This window comes from Marmota monax, unplaced genomic scaffold, assembly GCF_021218885.2.
Source record: "Marmota monax isolate L192 unplaced genomic scaffold, Marmota_monax_Labrador192_F-V1.1 WCK01_AAM20220418_F8-fsc00004, whole genome shotgun sequence".
NCBI lineage: Eukaryota > Metazoa > Chordata > Mammalia > Rodentia > Sciuridae > Marmota > Marmota monax.
The window spans coordinates 12,016,786-12,036,759 of record NW_026692881.1 but is presented as its reverse complement, the minus strand read 5'-3'; the positions used below and the strand labels follow the sequence as shown (position 1 = coordinate 12,036,759).

The 19,974-nt window shown below is 42.8% G+C and overlaps 1 protein-coding gene across 1 annotated transcript in view; it reads left to right on the top strand.

Annotated features, from left to right (window-relative positions):
• Window positions 1–19,080, top strand: part of Pdlim1 (PDZ and LIM domain 1) — a 44,957-nt gene extending 25,877 nt beyond the window's left edge. The window contains exons 5-7 of the mRNA XM_046450439.1: window positions 11,803–11,954; window positions 17,950–18,067; window positions 18,538–19,080. Of these exons, the coding sequence (XP_046306395.1) occupies window positions 11,803–11,954; window positions 17,950–18,067; window positions 18,538–18,724 (457 nt within the window). The 3' untranslated portion in view covers window positions 18,725–19,080. The remainder of the gene's footprint in view (window positions 1–11,802; window positions 11,955–17,949; window positions 18,068–18,537) is intronic.
• Window positions 19,081–19,974: the final 894 nt, after the last annotated feature.

Genomic DNA, 19,974 nt, shown 5'->3' with positions numbered 1-19,974 from the left:
CAGGGATTATATTAACCCTGACTCATGTGGGGCTGGAGCAGGAGACTTCCAGCACCAAGGTGGCTGTTTGTCCCTCTAGATAACCCTTGCCTGTAGTCCACAGAGAATTGTCTTGGGTATCTGGGTGTTCCTCCTCCACATCTTGGTGCCTGTAATTACTCCTCTGGTTTCTAATCACAACGCCAACAACTCGGCCATTGAATGCACAGGGAGCATTCAGGCTAGGTTTCCCTTCCAAAATTCAATACATGGAGTTTCCCAGAACTTCATTTTTTTTTTTTTTTTTCCTTTTGGGAACACTGGGATGACCAGGTTGGGGAAACTCATACCTAGGGTTCTTATTTCTCAGGACATGAGATATGAAAGGGTATTTGATCCTATCTCCTTAACCCCACCTTAAAAAAAAAAAAAAAAAAAAAACTACTAAAATCTCAATGTCATTTCCAGTTAGCATTTAACATCTACCACTTGGGGAAAAGATTTCTTTAATTAAACTTTTCATCTGAGATAATTATAGATTCATAATGCAGTTGTAGGAAACAATACAAAGAGATCTCTTATGCCCTTTACCCGGTTTCCTTGATAATAACATCTTGAAAACTATAGCACAATAGTATCAAAACCAGAATGTTGACAGTGAAAAGATAGAACATTTCCATCTCCCCAAGGGTTTCTCCTGTTGCCTCTTGTAGCCACACCCACTTCCCTCCACTTCCCACAGCCTGCTCAACCCCTGGCAATCTGCTCTTCGTTTCTATAATTCTGTTATTCAGGAATGTTATATTAAATGGAATCATAAAGTATGTAACCTTCTGAGATTTTTTTTTATTATTATTCTGTGTAATTCTCTGGAGATTTGTTCAGGTTTTTATATGTATCAAAGTCCCTTTTTTTTTCTGTTTTTGTGGTAAAAACCACATACATACAATTTACTATCTTAGCCCTTTTTTAAGTGTATAGTACAGTAGTGTTGATGACATGCACATTGTGCAGCGGATATCTAGAACTTACTCATCTTGAAAAACTGAAACTGTATACCCAATGAAGGACTCCTCCCTCCCTCCCTCCCTCCCTCCCGGCCCCTGGAAACCACCATTCTGTTTTCTGTTTCTAAGAAGTCGATGACTTTAGATACCTCATATAAGTGGAAACATGCAGTATTTGTCTTTACTTGTGACTGGATTATTTCACTTAGCATAATGATCTCAAGTTTCATCCATGTTGCTACTGTGGCTGATTTCCTCTTTTTAAAGGTTGAATAATATCTCTTTCTTGTGTATCCATTCATCTGTTGAAGGATATTTAAATTGCTGTCACCCCTTGGCCATTGTGAACATAGCTGTGCAAGTATCTCTTTGAGATTCTGCTTAATGGTAAGAAGTTGATTGGTCTCCTCAAAAGATGGAGAACAGGGCAAGGATGTGCACTTACCTCTCTTATTCAGCATACAGCTGTAAGTTAGAGTCAATGTAATGAGTCAAGAAAAGGAAACAAAAAACATACAGATCAGAAAGGAAGACTATTTAAAATTGTCTCTGTTTATATATGACATGATTGCCATACAAGGAAATTTCCCCTACAACTCTTAGAACTAGTAAATGGATTCAGCAAGAATATCCCAAAGTAAACATACGGAATACAAGATAAGCATAAAAAAAATCAATGCATTTCTTTGTTCTGGTATTGAACACATGGACACTGACATTAAAAATACAATGTCATTTACAGTTACTCCCTTCTGCGGTGGATGTGGAAGATTCTCCTATGTTGGACCACTGGTTAGGCCAAAATAAGTCTTAAAGAACTTAAGACTAAAATAGAACCAAACATCTTTTTCAGCCACAAAGGAAGAAATGAGAAACTAGAAACCAATAGCAAAAATAAATCTAGAAATATCACAAATATGCAGAAATTGAACACAGTTGAATAACCAATAGCATAAGAATCACAAGAGAAACTGGAAAATATCTTGAGACAAATGAGAACAACAACAACAACAACAACAAAAAACAACGTATCAAAACTTAATGGAGGGGCCAGGGTTGTGGCTCAGTGGTAGAGGGCTCACCTAGCTTGTGCGAGTCCCTGGGTCTGATCCTCAGCACCACATAAAAAAAAAATAAATAAAATAGAGATATTGTGTCCAACTACAACTAAAAAATAAATATTAAAAAAAACCCCAACTTAATGGGAGGCATTAAAAGCAGTAGCAAGAGGGACGTTTATGGTGGTAAATGCCTACACTAAAAAAACAGAAGAACAAAAACCTAACTTTACACTTTAAGGAGCTAGAAAACAACAAATTAAACCCCAAGTGGAATGATGATTAAAGATTAGAGCTGAAAGAGAGAATAGATTTAGTAGAGAAAATCCACAGAACTGAGAATTGACTTTTTTTCAAAAACCAATAGAATGGGCAAACCTTTGCTAGAGCAAGAAAAAAAGGGAACACTGAAATAACAAAAATCAGAAACAAAAGAGTAGGCATTGCCACAAACCAGTGATGTCAATTGTAATAATGAAAGGACAAGAGACTGCTGCTGATGGGTGGCGTTTTGTGATTGTCTGTTAAGGCAAATTGACTGTAGTTTTGTACAAGCCCTCTGATTTCACTTTTATTTTATGCCTGTTTGTTTCATCCTAGATTCTTCCTTTACATTGCTGAATATTCTGTTTTAGACATGTCCCACACTTTGCTTAACCATTCACCTTTTGGAAGACACATAGGTGGTGCCTAGTTTTTGGTTATTATAAATAAAATTAAATGTTCCTGCAAACATTTTTGTGCAAACATTAATTTTTCTGGGATAATTGTCGAGAAGTGCAATTGCTTGTTCATAAGGTAGTTAGTTACATGTTTAGTTTTTTTTAAAATTTTTTTTAATATTTAGTTATCGGTGGACACAACATCTTTGTTTGTATGTGGTGCTGAGGATCGAACCCGGGCCACACGCATGCCAGGCGAGTGCGCTACCGCTTGAGCCACATCCCCAGCCCACATGTTTAGTTTTTAAGGAGGCTGTCAAGCTGTTCTGATCGTGTCTGTACCATCTTGCCTTTACACCAGCAATGTAGGAATGATCCAATTTCTTCACATCCCCTCTAGCATTTGCTGTTATTGGCTATTCTGAAGTGTAGTAATATGTCATTGTGGTTTTGATCGCATCTTTTTGAGGGCAGTGACATTGAACATCTTCTCCTGGGCTGCTTTACCATCAGTGTGTCCTCTAGTCCTTGGTTGATAGGTGGCTTGCAGACATCTGTTCCCAGTCTGCAGCTTGTCCTTGAAGCTCTGTGCAGGATATTTCACAAAGCAAGTTGTTTCTTTTCAGGAAGTCCACTTTATCAGTTTGTCCTTTTATGGATCATGCTTTTGGTGTCAAGAACTCTTTGGTCCTAAAGCCTGAAAATTTTCAACTATTTTTTTTTCTAAACAATACATACTTTTACTTTTTACATTTAAGTCTTGAGGCATTTTGAGTAAATTTTTTAGGGTGTATGAGATTCAGCAAATAGTTATTCTTGGATCATTTACCAAAAGTGTCTACTTTGTCCATTAAACTTCTTTTGCATCTTTATTAAAGTAAAACAGTTGGTCATATTTATATGTTTCTATTTCTGTATTCTCCATGTTGCTCCACTAATCTGTGTATTTGTCCCTTGTCAGTACCACAGTCTTGATTGCTATAGCTATAAACTAAGTCTTGAAATTAGGTAGACTGGTTCCTCCCTTTTTATTTTTACTTTTCAGAATTGTTTTAAATACTCTTGTTCTTTTTCCTTTTCATATATATTTTGTTTTTATTTTTAAGTTTAATTTTTGTCTTGGCTTATAGTACTGGGGATTGAACCCAGGGGCTGTCTACCACTGAACTCCCTGCTGTCCTTCCTTTTTGGCATAGAGATTGAACCTAGGGGCACTTAATCACTGAACCACATCCCCAGTCTTTTTTATTTTTGTTTTGAGACAGGGCCTCCCTAAATTGCTGAGGCTGGCTTTGAACTTGCAAACCTCCTACTTTAGCCACCCAAGTTGCTGGGATTATAGGTGTGTGCCACTGCGCCTGGCAATCCCTAGCTCTTTTTATTTTATTAAAAATTTTGAGATCCAGTCTTGTTAAGTTGTCTAGTCTGGCCTTGAACTTGTGACCCTCCTCTGCAGCCTCCCCACCTCAGGGGTAGCTGGGTTTACAGGCATGTACCACCACATCCTCTTCATAAGTTTTAGAATAATCCTATTTAATCTTATAAAATCTTATGGGATTTTCTAAGGCAAATTGAAGTAATCCTATATATCAATTTGGGGAGAACTGATCTCTAGTTTTGTTTTGTCTTCCAATTCGTGAACATAGTACTATGTTACTTATTTAGATCCTCTTTAATGTCTTTCATCATTATTGTGATATTTTCAGTTTTTGCAAGTCTCATACATGTTTTGTTAGATTTACAACTATGTAGAGGAGGGTAAATCTACCTTTTGAGCAGTTTTAAATGGCATTGTATTTTTAATTTCAGTGTCCATGTGTTCATTGTCAGTATAAAGACATGCATGTGACTTTTCTGTTTATCTTGTGTCCTGTATGTTTATTTTGATTCATTCTTGGGAGCTTGTTAATTCTGAGAGTTTTTGGTAGATACCATGTAATTTTCTATCTTGACAATCATGTCGTATGTGAATAGAGATAGTTTTATATCTTCTCTCTGATATCTAAGCCTTTTGTTTCCTTTTCTTGCCTTCTCCATGACTACTACTTATAGTACTATGCTGAGTGACTGTGTCTTGTTCTCAGTCTGTGGGGAAGACATTCAAGTTTTCATCATTAAGTATGGTGCTACATATAGATTTCTGTACATGTTTTTTTAATCAAGCTATGGAGTTTTTTCTATTTCTATTTTGCTGAGAGTTTTTGTCTTAAATAGATGTTAAATCTTACCAAATAGTTTTTCTATGATATATATATATATCATATTATATATATATATGTATATATATATATATATAAAATATGATTTCTATGCTATATGATATCTATTTATTTATTTATGCCTGTTAATATGGTGGATTGCACCGACTGATTTTTAAGCTAGACTTAAATTCCTGAAATAAACTCCACTTGATCATGGTATGTAATTCTTTTTATATATTGTTGAATTTTACTGCTATATTTATGAGGGATACTTGTCTATAGTTTCCTTTTTTTAAGTACAGTTGTCATCTGGATTTTTGTCAGTATAACACTTCATACAGTAAGTTGGGAAATAGAAGAAGAGTTGGTGTAAAATTGGTTATTATTAATTGTTAATCTTTAAAAGTTTGGTATAATTCTCTAGTCAGACCATTTCTTTTTTTGGGAAATTTAAAGATTACTCTGTTTCAGAGTTATTTCCTTAATTCCTTAATGGTTATAGGGTTATTCAAACTATTGTTTTCACATTGGGTGAGTGTTGTGGTAGTTTGTGGTCTTCAAGAGATTGGTTCACTTCTTCTGAATTGCCAAAATTAAGTGTGGGTGGTCTGTTCAGGGTACGCCTTACTGTTCTTTTGTGTCTACAGAGTTTGTCGTGATGTCCTGTTTCATTCCCAATATTGGTAACATATGCCATGTCACCCTGTTTTCCTTCTTCACTTTAGCTAGCACTCTGCCAGTTTTATTGATCTTTCCAAGGAATATATTTCTCTCTATCATTTTTTCTCTCATTGATTTATGTTCTTGCCTTTACTTCCTTCCTTCCGTGTGCTCTGATGGTATTAGAGTTTTTGCTTTTCTCTTTCTTGGTCCTGGATGTTAGAGTTTAGATTATTTATTATCATTTGTTATTTATAAATTTATTTATCATTATAGATTATTTATTATGATGATTATTGATGACTTAGATGACTTAATGACTTCGGTGACTGATTTGACTTACCCTATTTAGTGCTATTGGTTTCCTTCTCCACTCCTCCCCCCAGCTATGCACTGCAGGTTTACTATTTTATTTTTCATTTTCATTCAGTTTGATGTATTTATGATTTCCTTCAGACTTCCTTTTTGACCCATGTATTATTTAGAGGTCTGTTTAATTTTCAAGTGTTTATAGAGATTTTCCTGTTTTCAGTTTCTGGTTTGAGTTCATTGTGGTCAGAGAACACCCTTGGTGTAATTTCAGTTTTTTAACATTGGTTGAGGTTTGTTTTATGGCCCAGAATGTGGTCTGGGTGTATGTTTGCGGACCCTTGGAAAGACTTCATTCTGCTTTTGTTGGGAAGGGATTTCAAATGCCCATTAGATCTTGTTGGCTGATGGTACTGAGTTTGTCCGTGTCCTTGCTGATGTCTGCTCAGTTCTGTCTGGTGTTGAGAAAGCAGTATTGAATTCTGGAGCTATAATTCTGAGTTGGTCTAGTTCTCCTTTTAGTTCTGTCCATCTTTCCATATTTTGAAGCTCTGTTGTTGTAAGGTGTGTTAGCTTCTCGGTGGGTTGGCCTGTTTGTGGTTGTGTAATGTCCTTTTCTGTATCTGGTGCATGTATTTATTCAGATGTCCACTTAATCAGATAGTAACTGAGCCACTCCTGCTTTCTCTTGATTAATGTTGTCATGATATATATATATATATATATATATATATATATATTTATATTCCATCTTTTTTACCTGCTTATATTTTAATATTTGAAATGAAGTTTTTGTTGACAGCTTTCTTGTTTTAGTTAGGATTTATATACAGATTACTAAGCTGATGCCACAGGTGAGGGCTCACGTTAAAACAAAAAACCCTTTTTGTCGCCACACTGTTAACGTCATTATTTTGAGGGAGTTGACTTTCATTTCAGGGTTGCTGGGCTGAAATGAAATCCATGTCCAGAGCTATGGGCTGCTTTTTTGGTTCTTGACCTTGTGACTTTCTTCTGGCTCCAGCTGCTCTTTTGCTGAAGCAGGCCTGCAAATCATAAACCAGACTCAGCCTCCAAAATCCTCCTCTGGAGGTGAGCTAGCTCAAAGGGAGTTTCTTCTGATGTTCTAAAGATCACCTCATCAGGTTGGGCAGCCTGGCCACACTATCACTGAGTTCAGGTCCTGAAATAGTGGTTTAGAAAACACTGAGCATTTAGGAAACTGGTGCACAGCAGCTCCAAGCATGACTCAGAGAAACAAGGACTAGGAAACTTTATGTAATGTATAGTTACTCCAAAATTGAATTAAACGCCTATATTTTATTATCAAAGCTATAAAGAGTAGGTTTAGAAAAATGTGATCCACCAGTGTTTACCCGAAAATGTTTTTCTCTTTGAGACTCAGTCATGTGGATTATATTTTGTGAAACCATATGGATTCGTCTGTTTTCCATTGCTGTAACAAAGTATCTGAGCCTAGAGACTTTATAAGAAAAAAAGGTTTCTGCCTTAGCTTTGGAGGTTCAAGGGCATGGTGCTGGGATTGACTTGGCTCTGGTGAGGACCTTATGGCGGATAACATAATGGTGAGAATGTGTGCAAGAGGGAGAGATCCTCTGGCAAGATAGGTAGCCAGAGAGTGGAGAAGGTACAGGTTCATTCTTTTGTCACAACTCACTTAAATTGAGTTCCATAAGACTATGTTGACCTGAGGGCAGTGCTCCCTACTAGGTTCGACCTCTTAAAAGTCTGCTTCTAATATTATCATACTGAGGACCACGCCTGTGACACATGAACTCTTGGGGGATATACTTTAGGTATAGCCAAACCGCAGCATCAAAGAAAGAATTTTTTCCCTCTGTTGTTTTTATATACACAAATGGGACTTTTGGGTTCCATTTTTTTTTTCTTTTGATATTGGGAATTGAACCCAGGGGCACTTAACCACTGAGCCACATCCCCAGCCCTTTTTATATTTTATTTTGAGATAGGATCTCACTAAGTGGTTTAGGGCCTTGATCAATTGCTGAAGCTGGTTGCATTTCTTATGCATATTTTGTTTTAATTATTTTTTTTAAAACGTTGTGTTATCATGTTAATACCAGATAGCCTAATGTTAAAGACTAAGAGTTTGGGTCTTAGGCTATTATTATTTGTGAATTAGGCATATCAATGTTTCAAGTAAGGTAATGGATATTGAAAGTGCTTTGTAAATTGTCCAGCAGTAATAAATTAGTAAATAGTAATTTTTATTGTTGTTGTTGTTATCTTGGCCTCTGAAAACTGAGCCTTCTATGGCTGCCTCCCCTGCCAACCCAGTTCTTCAGGTTGTGTCTGGAGTGCTGACCTCTCCTGCACAAGCCCCCTTATATAATAACTGCTGGAGTGCTCTTCAGGCAGGGCTTTCTGTGTATTCCCTGGCGTGGAGGCCCACACATCTTCCCAGGGTCCGGGGACTATTATGAGATGGTCATTGGCATCAGCATGGCTAGTCTCAAAGACCCTAAAGGGAATGTCCACCGTGTTGTTTGAAAGTACCACCAGTGACCTTGCCCTCTTCTGTCCCTGGACTCATGACACACAGGAAGCATGGGGTTTATGGATGCTGTGGACAGACACATAGACATGGGTAGCCTGCACTACTGTGGACACTACAAGACTAAAAAGATGGTGAAAACATTGGTCATACTTTGTCTGTGAATGTGCTTTTTCTCTTCAGGTTATAGTGGGACCAGTAAATCCCCAAGAAGAAAATATTCTGTGTCTTATCTGGGGAAGGAGGGTATTATTTAAATCATACTTAAATATATATTTAGTTAAGTTATAATTTTTGATGATTAAAATGGAGGAAATGATAAACCAATGAGGAAAGATAGTATTTTTTTTTTAAATTAGAGAACTATTTTTATAAGGTTGTTTGCTGGAAGAATATGTGATGGCCTTGTGGTTTGGGTTTTTTTCATTTTTAATGTTTCCTTGGAGGCTTCCAGACATAACATACACCAAAGAAGAGGAGAAATTCTTCCCAAGAACATTCCTTGGTCTGCTCTTGATTTTAAAATAGTTCTAAGAGTAATAGAAAAAAGATTTGTCAAAAATAATGGAATGCTCTGGCCATAGGGCAAGTTCCAAGCTAAAAAGTCGGGCATGTCACTCAGGGAACGGGGCTGAATGGGTGGTTAGAGCAAGTGGTCAGGGTGGCCCACGGGCCTGCCGTGGGAGGCTCCCACACTTCCTGCTGATGGAGGAGAGACAAAGGCAGAGACCAGCTGCCCTGGGCAGGAGAGCTGGGATGGCTGCTTTCCCCTCAGCAGTGACCAGCTGCCCAGTGTTTCTGACCTTCTCTGGCAGCAGCAGAGCTTGCGTCACTCTTTGAGGGCCTGGTTCTCTGTTGCCAGAACAGGACTGGAGTCCTAGGGAAGCACCTGTGGCTTCATGGCTGCGACTGACTCAGCATTCAGCTTGGAGACTAGGCCTTTTTTTTTTTTTTTTTTCAGTACTGGGATTTGAACCCAGTGGCACTTTACCACATCCACAGCCTTTTTAAAGTTTGTAACAATAAGCTGATGAGGCTGACCTTGAACTTGTGGTTCTCCTACCTCAGCCTCTCTCCTGAGTAGGTGGGATTGCAGGTGTGAGTCATGGCGCCTGGCAGGACTGAGGACTTAAAGTGCCCCAGGAGGCTCCCCAGGCTGCCCCACAGATTGTCAGAGAAGAGAGAGAGCAGGAGGGAGAGAAGGAGGGGAGAGAGAGAGAGAGAGAGAGAGAGAGGTGGGGAGAGATAAGAAGTAACTGGGAGGAAAATTGCATGGGAAACACAGACCTTGATTTTCTTTTTAAAATCCAGTGTGAGCTAATTACACAATGGGTGGGTGGGAAGCGAGTGAATAAACATAATTTGTATAATTATTGGCACCTGCACACATTCTTAAAGCTGGGAGGCTGCCTAGCAGGCTGGAAAGCTTGCAGCATTATTACTTAGGAACTAGGGGTGATTTATGTACACGCCTCTCCATTTGCGTCAATAACTTATACCGCCACCGATCCATCTGGTGTTTATTTGCTTTTTGTTCTACTGGCCACATGTCCCTTTGTCACCTTCTGAAGAAGCAGCTGAAGTGAGAAGGAGGTGATATGGGGCAGGAGCTGGGGACCGCTGTCCTGGAGAGCCCCCATGAACCTTCAGGACCAGGGGGAAAGAGGGGGGGTACAGGCACCAGGTCCTGTGGCATTGTTGGTCACTTACCTGATACCTGCTGAGCTCTGGCCCTGGGGCAGGTATCCAGCAAGTCCTGGGCAATAAAACAGGCCAAGTCCCTGCTTACCTTCCAGGGGGAGACAGACACTACAGAATAAAGAGATGCAGATACAATACACAGTGAGAAAAAAGTGGGGGGTAGACAGACAAAAGTGGTGGGGTGGGGTGGGTGGTTGTAAGTTGGGTCAGGAAGCCCTCTCTGAGGAGTGCATCTGAAGGAATCCTGAGTGCTCTGGGGGTGTCTGGGGAGACTTTCCAGACACAGCAGTGCTGCAAAGCCTGCAAGACAAGCTGGCCGGCCTAGGCACTGCCCAGGGCTGCTCTGCTAGAGGCTGGGTCAGGAGCTGCATTTGGAATGGGAAGCCGGGCTACATCTTTTAGGGCCTTTTTCTTATTTCTGTAGTGAACATTTACTCTAAAAGTTGAATTTGATTAAACTTGTATTTTTTTTTTAAACAGACAAGTATCATTTTTTTTTTTTTTGTAGTTGTAAATGGACAGAATGCCTTTGTTTATTTTTATGTGGTGCTGAGGATCCAACCCGGTGCCTCACACATGCTAGGCAAGCACTGTACCACTGAGCCACAACCCCAACCTCTTAAACCTGTATTTTGTTATTAAAATAAGTAATTGGTTTAAAGTCAGATGAGATTACATTGAATCATGTCATGATAGAGTCTGGTTCATATATTTAAAATATCCTACTGGCCTCTGGTTGAAACAAAGCCTGTCCTGCAGCTGAGATTGGCCTCAGAGGGACAAGTTAGGCAGCTGGTCAGTCAAGTCATGGTGTGGCTTGGACCCTCAAGAGAGCTGGGGGCGGTGAGGAGGGTCAGATTCAGGATAGATTCTGCAGGAATCTATCCTGCAGAACTCACTGGAGTCTCCTGTTTACCTTCTTTCCTTGAAACCTGGCAGCACAGGTCTCCTCCCACTGGAAAAAGGAGCAGGGGTGGGGAGGGTGGGGTATGTGTGTGTGTCGGGGGGGGGGGGGCGAGGGGGGCGCTCACAGCAGTGCCTGTCTCATCCTGTTCTGGGGCACCCAGAGGGACAGGAGGAAGGCATGGGAGGCAAGGCCTGGCTTGCCTAGTCCCTGGGCTCAAACTCTTCACAGTTTGCAAAGAATGTGCTCATTGCATGGTCGCCCCCATCCCTGTGAACTAGACAGGACAAATACTGTTATGGTGTGATAGGTGAGGCTGGAGCCGGTGGAGACAGGGAAAGCCCTGTGAGGTTCGCAGGAGTGAAGAACAGTGATTTCTGCTTATATGAGAGGAATGTATGTGGTCCCTACTCAGGGGACTCAGCTGAGATTTTAGTGGTCAGATTGTGGTCAACATATTCCCTCTTCCATGTTTTCTCTTGACATAATGTTTATGTAATTTAAAAAGAAGTAAAGCATTCCCCTTCCATTGGATTAAGCCAAAATGTAATTGAATTACTAAAACCACTAGGAAAAATAGCCTCTTGCTGCATTGAAGCCGTAGGCAGCTTTGACTGCGAGGACACCCCATGGTATTGGCAGAAGGTCTACAGCTAGGCTGGGAGATGGGATAATTTCTACCCATCCATTGAATCAGGGGTGTCTTGTTTGGGGGCAGGGAGTGTCTGGTGAAGTCGTTGCTCGCTTCTGATATGTCCTAATAAATTTCCAAACATTCTTTACAGCTTAGACCATCCTCAGCCTTCAGGCGGCCTTGCCATCAGCAAAGAATCTGAAGTTTACAAGATGCTTCAGGAGAAACAGGAGTTAAATGAGCCCCCGAAACAGTCCACGTCATTCCTGGTTTTGCAGGAAATCCTAGAATCAGAGGAAAAAGGTAATCAGCTCTACCTACGGTCAGAGGCTCTTGTTCAAGGCCTGGTGTGAGGGTTGGTCATTGATAACACAGGTGAGTGCAGCTGGAGTAGGTAGAAAGAGCACAGGTGCTTGGAGGCTTGAGCTAGTATCCTCCTTAGCCTCTCAGGTAGCTGGAATTGTAGGCTCGTGCTCCCGCATGGACTTGGTGTGGACCACATTGCTTGGCATGGACTTTATTTTTTTGCAGTGCCCAGGGCCTCATGCATACCTGGCAAGTACTGTACCACTGAACTCCATCTCCAGCTCTGACTTTTAAAATGCTAAAAGCTCATTAAGAGGGAGAGAAAGGGGAGGTAGGGAGAGGGGCCCATTTTCCCTTTGGGGCCATGGGTTTGTTTTTGTTTTAGGGTGAATGACTTCTTGAAGGCCTGAGACCCTCATATGGCCACATTCTCACCCTGTGACCTCAGGCTAGTCTCTGAACTGTTCTAGGCTCAGGTCTCATAAGCTGTGCAAAACACCTCTCACTATGACCAGCACAGAGCAGATGCTGAGTGATTATGATGATGTTTGAGACTGCATTAGGAGGCTGCCAGTCAGCTTTAGCTTGTCCATGGTGAGATCTGGTGCCTGAGGCGCCCAAGGGCCACCTGGGGTGGTTCTGCAGGTCTCAAGAGACAGTTCTCACTGTATACATCTCCTGTGTATTTATTATAGTGATGTTCAAGCAGAGAGCATTATTATTCATTTAATAACCAGCATATTGTGAGAAATTGGTGAAAGTGGATGTGCAAGGAAGGGATTCCTTTTGCCCCCCGCTGTGGTGTGGGGACACACATACCCAGGGCCTGGCATGTGGCAGGCCAGTGCTGTACCACTGAGTTACACCCCAGCCTTTCTTAAAAATTTGAGACAGGATCTTGCTAAGTTGCCCAGACTGGCCTTGAACTTGGAATCCACCTGCCTTTGCCTCCCAAATAGCTGTGATTGCAGGCATGCACCCCTGTATCCAGCAGGGGATCTTTTTCCCCTTCCCATTCATGTGGCCTGTACGTTGGCAGCCCCAGTCTCCCCTGCTCCCAGGTAGCACCTCTTGGATTCTCATATTTAGTCTTTACTGGTGTTTTAGTCAGCTTTTTTGCTTCTGTGATCAAAAGACCTGGCAAGAATAATTTTAGAGGAGGAATTTGGGCCTCACAGTTTCAGAGGTCTCCATCCATGGACAGCTGACTCCGTTGCTCTGTGCCCGAGGGGAGGCAGAATGTCATGGGGCAAGAGTTTGGTGGAAGAAAGCAGCTTAGGCCATGGTATCAGGAAGTGGAGAGAGAGAGCTTCCCTCACCTCAGAGGAAATATAAACCCTAAGGGCATATACCCAGGGACCTACCTCCTCCAGCCACACCCTACCTGCTTATAGGTCAGCCCAATTAATCCCTATCAGGGGATTAATGCACTGATTAGGCTAAGGCTCCCAAAACCCGATCATTTCAGGTCTGAAATGATCCTACATTGTCTCAAGCATGAGCTTTTGGGGGACAGCTCAGATCCAAACCACAACACCTAGTCCTTATGATGCCTGGCCTTCTATAACCTCTGTCCCTGTCCCTGGCTCAACCATCTCACTGGCTTAGACCACATTGCTTGGCATGCACTTTATTTATTTGTTTTGCAGTGCCCAGGGCCTCATTCATACCTGGCAAGTACTGTACCACTGAACTCCATCTCCAGCTCTGACTTTTAAAATGTTAAAAGCTCTTGTCCTCTTCTCAGACTATCCACATGTGAACAGAGTTGGTACTCCTGGAAGGGGTGCTTGGGGAATCTCCTGGGGGAACCTGCTTCTGCTAGGCTGCAAAGGACTGACTTGTCTGTGCAGGGCCTCCAGGGAGGGTCAGAGCTGAGTGCCCTGAGTAAGGGGAACCTCCCCTCAACCCCTTCTGTTAGAGTTTCAGTTTCCTCTGGGGAGGCCCTTTGTGCTGAAGCTTCCTGGCTGAGACACACCCAGCACCTAGACTTCTTCCCCCGTGGTGTGAGTTCTTTAGAGAGTGGTAATGTATACCCACAGAAAATTAGGAAAATGTTTCTTTTATGCTAAAAGATATTGTTCTACCAGCAGTCTCCTTATTTGCTTGGAGAACTTGTGCAGCTGGGAAGAAATGAGCCAGACTTTATATTAGTTCCAGTATTAGGCCTGACTGACGAAAGACTTGGACTTGGGCTCCAACCCTTGAGGATGACAGGTTTGTCAAAACATGAGAAACACGGTTTATTTTACTCTAGGTGGATGTGAATCAAGAGGGGTGAAGTCAGTCAGCCCAGCCCAAACTAGGACATAATCAGAGGAAGCAGAGTTCACCTGGGCTCATAGAGAAGGACCTGAGCAGGAAGTTGTCAGCTCCATGCTCATTAGGGTCTGGGCTCCTTCCATCCTGTGCTCCATCAACCAAACCCTTGGTTTCCATAGTTTCCTGGCTACTTCACGGTCCTAATTGGCAGCAGGTATTCCATCCATCATGCTCATTTCCAGGCATCAGGGAGGAAGGAAGGGGATAGGGGTGATTGGGTAATCCTCCTTCAGATGAGCCAGCTTTCTCTTTCCCACAAGTCCCACTACTGTTTCATTTACATTATATTGATCAAGATCTAGTCACATGGCCACACCTAGTTGCACAAGAGTCTGAGAATTACATTTGTATCCCTTAGGCTATATGCCTTCTTGCCCCAAAGAAAATCAAGATCTAGCTAAAAAGGAAGAAGGAAATAACAGATCTTGTAGATTTTCCTGTCTCTGAATGTGTACTTTAGTTTTTCACTGAATGCAACAGGATAAATTCCAGTCCAAACATCTGCCACATGCAGAAGGCCCTCGGGGAGGGAAATCAAATACCTATTTTTACTTGGAATGAAATGGTCAAAGCCCAGGGAAGTGGCCGGTACATGGCTAAAGCACCTGATGAGGCTTACTGTCATTTGGAAAGGTCTCTGGTTCAGAGAGCAGTGCTGTGGGGCAGAAAGCACTGGCATTGGGATCTGCCTGAGCTGCTATGAGGCCTCCAGCAAGTTGCTGGTCTCTCTAAGCCCTAGTTTCTTCTTCCAGTAAGGCTAATAACAAGGACCTCAAGGGGTTGTTAAAAGGTGAGGGTAAAATGGGTCTTGTAAAGTGCCCCATGCACAGTCAGCAAGGTGCTCAAGGAGGTTTAGTGATGAACCTTGGGAGACTCATTTTGGATGAAATTCACCCTCTGCACCAGGAGAATAGGGCCTTGGGTTCCTCACACTTCATCTTGCTCTGGAGAAATGCAGAAATCTGCAGGCCAAAGGAGCCTTTATGGTTTTTCATTTTGATGGATTACATATAACGTAAAGTTTACCATCATAATTCTGTTCAGTTCAGTGGCTTTAAGTGCATTCATGTCATGCTATTGTCACCACCGTCCATCCACAGAACTCTTCATCTTGCACAACTGGAACTTGGTACTCATTAAACAATAACTCTCCATTCCCTGCTTCCCCAGCCCCTGACTTCCTCCCTCACTGTCTCTGAATCTAACAGTTCCAAATACCCCTCATGAATGGGATCACAGAGTTTGGCTTATTGTGGCTGGCCCATTTCACTTGGTCTTAACGTCCTCAGAGTTTATCCGTGTTGTAGCATGTGTCAGAAATTCCTTCCTTTTTAAGGCAAAATTCTATTCCATTGTATAGGTCTGTACCACCTTTGGTCATCTGTCTATGGGAGGGAGACTTAACATGCTGAGATGTCATGGGCTGATAGCACAGTGGTGGCCAGAGCCTCCTTAGAGGAGTAAGCTGGCCACATGCTTCTGCAGGCTCATTTTGACTGGTACCCGGGATTCCAGGATGATCTTCAGATGTCTGGAGTCTTACAGAGGGACCACCAGTGCTAGGTTAAGGATCATGAGCTTGATTCTGTAGGCAGTGTGGAGCCATGGAAGATTGTTATGCTGTGAAGTGGATAGAAAAACAAGTGTTTTATTTAGATCATTTTCAGTTTTCCCTACAAGTGTTTGAGATGAAGTCATCACTGAAAGAAGAGAAATTTGGAAATGTTTGTGGTTGCCTGGAGTCCAGTAGCAAACTAGTTGAGAATAAGGAAGAAGAGAGATTTCTTTGAATTTCAGTGTTGGCTGTATAAGTGAGAGAAAAAAAACCCGGAGCCAGCAGGTGGCGCTGCAGGACTGGACAAGTTGCTGTGCTGCTCCATCCTTCACGTGGACTCTCCCCCGCCCCAGGGTGAGAGTAGCTTTCCAGCTCCAGTTAGGAAAACCAAAACTGTTACCTAGGGGACAAAATCACTCCCAGCAGAGAACTAGTGACTAGAGGGAAGCATGGAATGGAGGGGCAGGATAACTGTGGGCAAAATATGCAGCTGATCACACCAGCCAGAGGCATTCTGAACACCCTTTTTTTGAACATATCTCAATTCTTGGTTCAAAAGCACTGGTCAGCATATGGGGACTCATTTTCTGAGTAGGTAGAGAGAAGAGGCAGCATCCTCATCTCTTCAGCCCTAGGACTGCCTAGCATGGTTGTGGTTATGGGAAGATCCTCTCCCACCTCCTTCCCCCAGACAGCCATCCCTCTGCCCTTGTCCAGTGGCTCTTGGGTCTGGGTCCAGTGGTTCCTGAACTGGCAGCAGCATCTATGAACTTATTGGAAATATAAATTCTCAGGCCCCATTCTAGGCCTACAGAATCTGGTGGTAGGGACCCAGCAATCTATGGCTCAGAAAACACACCAGGTGAATCTGATATGCAGTAAAGTTTGAAGACAGTTGCTTTTGCCCAAAATAGCAGGTATATAGTAGTATTTTCTGCACCTGGAGATGGGATCTCTGCACCTGTGGATGCTAATTGAACTTGTTTGGGGTAGGATGCATCTATGAATTTTCTGGAGCTTCTCTTGGGGCCTGGGATGCTCATAGGTGCCTGTTCAGAACCACCACTGGTGTGGAGGCATCTCTAGCTTCTTTAGTCAAAGCATGCAGGGCCAAGACTATATCGTTCTGCATCTGTCATGGCATTTCACAATTCATTTCCATGTTATTTGTGGATAGTCTATTATTTGCTAAGCCCCATGCTAGGCTCTGTGGGGAACTAAAAAATATACAAAACAAGGTTCTGGTATTCAAGTTGTTTGCAGTCTAGAAAAAAAGCCATGTGTAAATAGCTGACGAATATAATGGTACTGCCAGAACACATCGTAGTTAAAAAAAAAAAAAAAGTGATGGGAAAGCCCAGCCAGCTGAGTATATAGCAACAGTAGTGGTAGTAACAGCTTATTACTCTGCAAAGCTACCATGATAGAGGGCTCTGTTCCCTGAGATATGATGAGATGAGCTGTAGGCATTTGAGCATCTAGCAACTGGGTGCTTATTTCTTATGCACTAAGCTGACTGCAGAAGATGTAGTAGATGATTTTCCTCTGGCTGCTTGTAGCATGCTGTACTGGAATGATTTGGGGGCAGGGGAGGGAGGAGGTATTTCTTTCTGCAACTAGAAGGGTGTTTTGTTTTTGTTTTTGCAGTGCTAGGAATCAGACTAAGCGCTTTTGCACAGTGCTAGGCAAGCATTCTACCACTGAGCTACATAAGCCCTCTTTCCACATCTAAATACACTGTATTTTGGTTACCAGATATTGCTTTTATTGACTTATTTATTATATCCATATAAGGTGTTTGTAAGTTCCTGTATCAGTGTTTGCATGTATTTAATTCACAATGTGTGCCCAGGTGCCTACCATTGTAGAAGTGCTTCATGTATTTTTAAAAGTCTCTTCGTATGGCAGTGAAGGAGAAAATGAAAATTTTATAGAAAAGGAAAATAGGAGATCTGAGAAGTTAAGTAACTTTCCAGGGACCACATAGCAGAGTCACATCTGACCCCAGTGCCCATGATCTTACTTGAACATATCTAGAAGCGGCTCTGAGAGAGCCGAGTGAGACGTAGGCAGTTCTGTACTTCCCAGCCAATGTAAGTGCTTTTGTCATTTCAGGGGATCCCAACAAACCCTCAGGATTCAGAAGTGTTAAAGCTCCAGTCACCAAAGTGGCCGCCTCGATTGGAAATGCTCAGAAGTTGCCTATGTGTGACAAATGTGGCACCGGTATTGTGTAAGTATCTACCCCCTGCAGTCCACAGAGGCCTTGCAAGTTGGGTAAACAATAAAAATGGGGAAAGTACAGGATATGCAACACCTGTTTTGGGTGTAAATGAGACAAATCCTACCTGGGCAAAATGGAGCAGGGAGGCTGCGTAGGTTTGTGTTCCAGGTCCAGGTGGCCCCGGTTGTCCTGTGCTGTGGGGCTCTTAGGTTCTGAATGTGTAAAAGCCAGAAAAGCAGGGCTGCCCTCTGTTGAGGTGGACTGGACTTCCAGATTAATGTCTGGCCCCGGGGAATCAGAAGCCCTTTTACATTTGCTGCTGGAGGCCAGTTGGGAGATCGTGGTCTGCCCTCTGATGGGAGGGCATCAGTGGAGAAGCCCCAAGCCCAGCTCGGGAAGGATGGCAGAGAGCCCTGGTGTCACCTGCAGGTGCTTGTAACTAATGGAGCCCTCTCCTCCCTCCCTCCCTCCCTCCACAGCGGAGTGTTTGTGAAGCTGCGGGACCACCACCGCCACCCTGAGTGCTACGTGTGCACCGACTGTGGCACGAACCTGAAGCAGAAGGGCCATTTCTTCGTAGAGGATCAAATCTATTGTGAAAAGCACGCCCGGGAGCGCGTCATACCCCCCGAGGGATACGACGTGGTCACCGTGTTCCCCAAGTGACGCAGCAGACGTGCGCCCACAGCTGACCTCCAGCTGGCCTCGCCACACCTTGTCCTCTGAGTGTTCTGGACCCCCTCCTGCTCAGAGCTCTGTGCGTACTTGACCCGGTTCTGCCCCTGCTCCTTCAGCGCTGAGTTCCGCTCCGTGGCTGGCTGACTCACTCTGGCTGTGGGGCGCCTGCTATGGAAAAGTGTTTTGTCATTGTCCCCTCGCCGGCATCACTGTGCATCTCCCTCACCTCCGCTCTTCTCCGCTGCAGACGGACATCAGTCAAGTTTGAACCAATCCAAATTTAACATGTTTGACATTAATTTTGTTTTTACTCAATAAATAAATTTGTAGACTGTAAAACAAAAGTGTGCCATCTCTGATCCTTCAGTCGTGTATCTTGTTCACTGCCTGATGAGATTTCTAAGGCCTCTCCTCTTGTTCTGGGTTTCCTGCTTCTCAGATTTAGCAGTCTCTCCCCCAGGTGTGAGGAACGTGGCATCTGAAGCTATGCACTTGTTATGTCTTCGAAGCTTGCTTCAACTTATGTTTTTTTGTTGGTCATATAAGATACTTAGTCTGTTTTAATGAAATAATGTTTTCTTTATGTCTGGCTGTTCTAGGGCTTATCTGAGGAAAGAAATGATTCCCAAATAATGGATGGGGAGTTTTACCAGTTGTCCTTAAAATATTCCTCAATAAATCCATGTCCAGGCTGGTTGTTGTCATCACAACCACTGTCCTTTGTGAAGGGAAGCAACCTCGGGAACATGGGCAGCAGCCGCATCAAGAGCTCAGGGAAATGGCCAGTATGTCCCCATCCCAAGAGAGATTGAGAACTCTGGCTGTTCAGAGGCCTTGAGTCAAGATCTGAGGTCACCGTAGGTTATCTCCCAGTGACTAATCCCCAATGAAGTTGTTGGCTCAAACAGTGGTGCCCTCATCCCTCCTGAAGCCAAGATGAAATGTTTGCTGAGAGAAGTGGGCAGGGCACTCCAGTCAACCCACCTCCCTCCAAAGAGCAACTCGGTTGGCTCTTAAGCAATATTGATAGTTCATGCCCTTCATTGACGTAAAGGGTTATGGTTGGTAACCTTTACTGATGATGGGTCTTAAATACCTGAGCCAATCAACTCATAAAGAGGAAGGTTTATTTTTGTTCACAGTTTTAGAGGTTTCATTCCACTGTCACCTAGGCCTGTTGCTTACCTGTGGCATGGCAGCACGTCATGGTGGGGAGCATATGGCATAACTGTTCATGT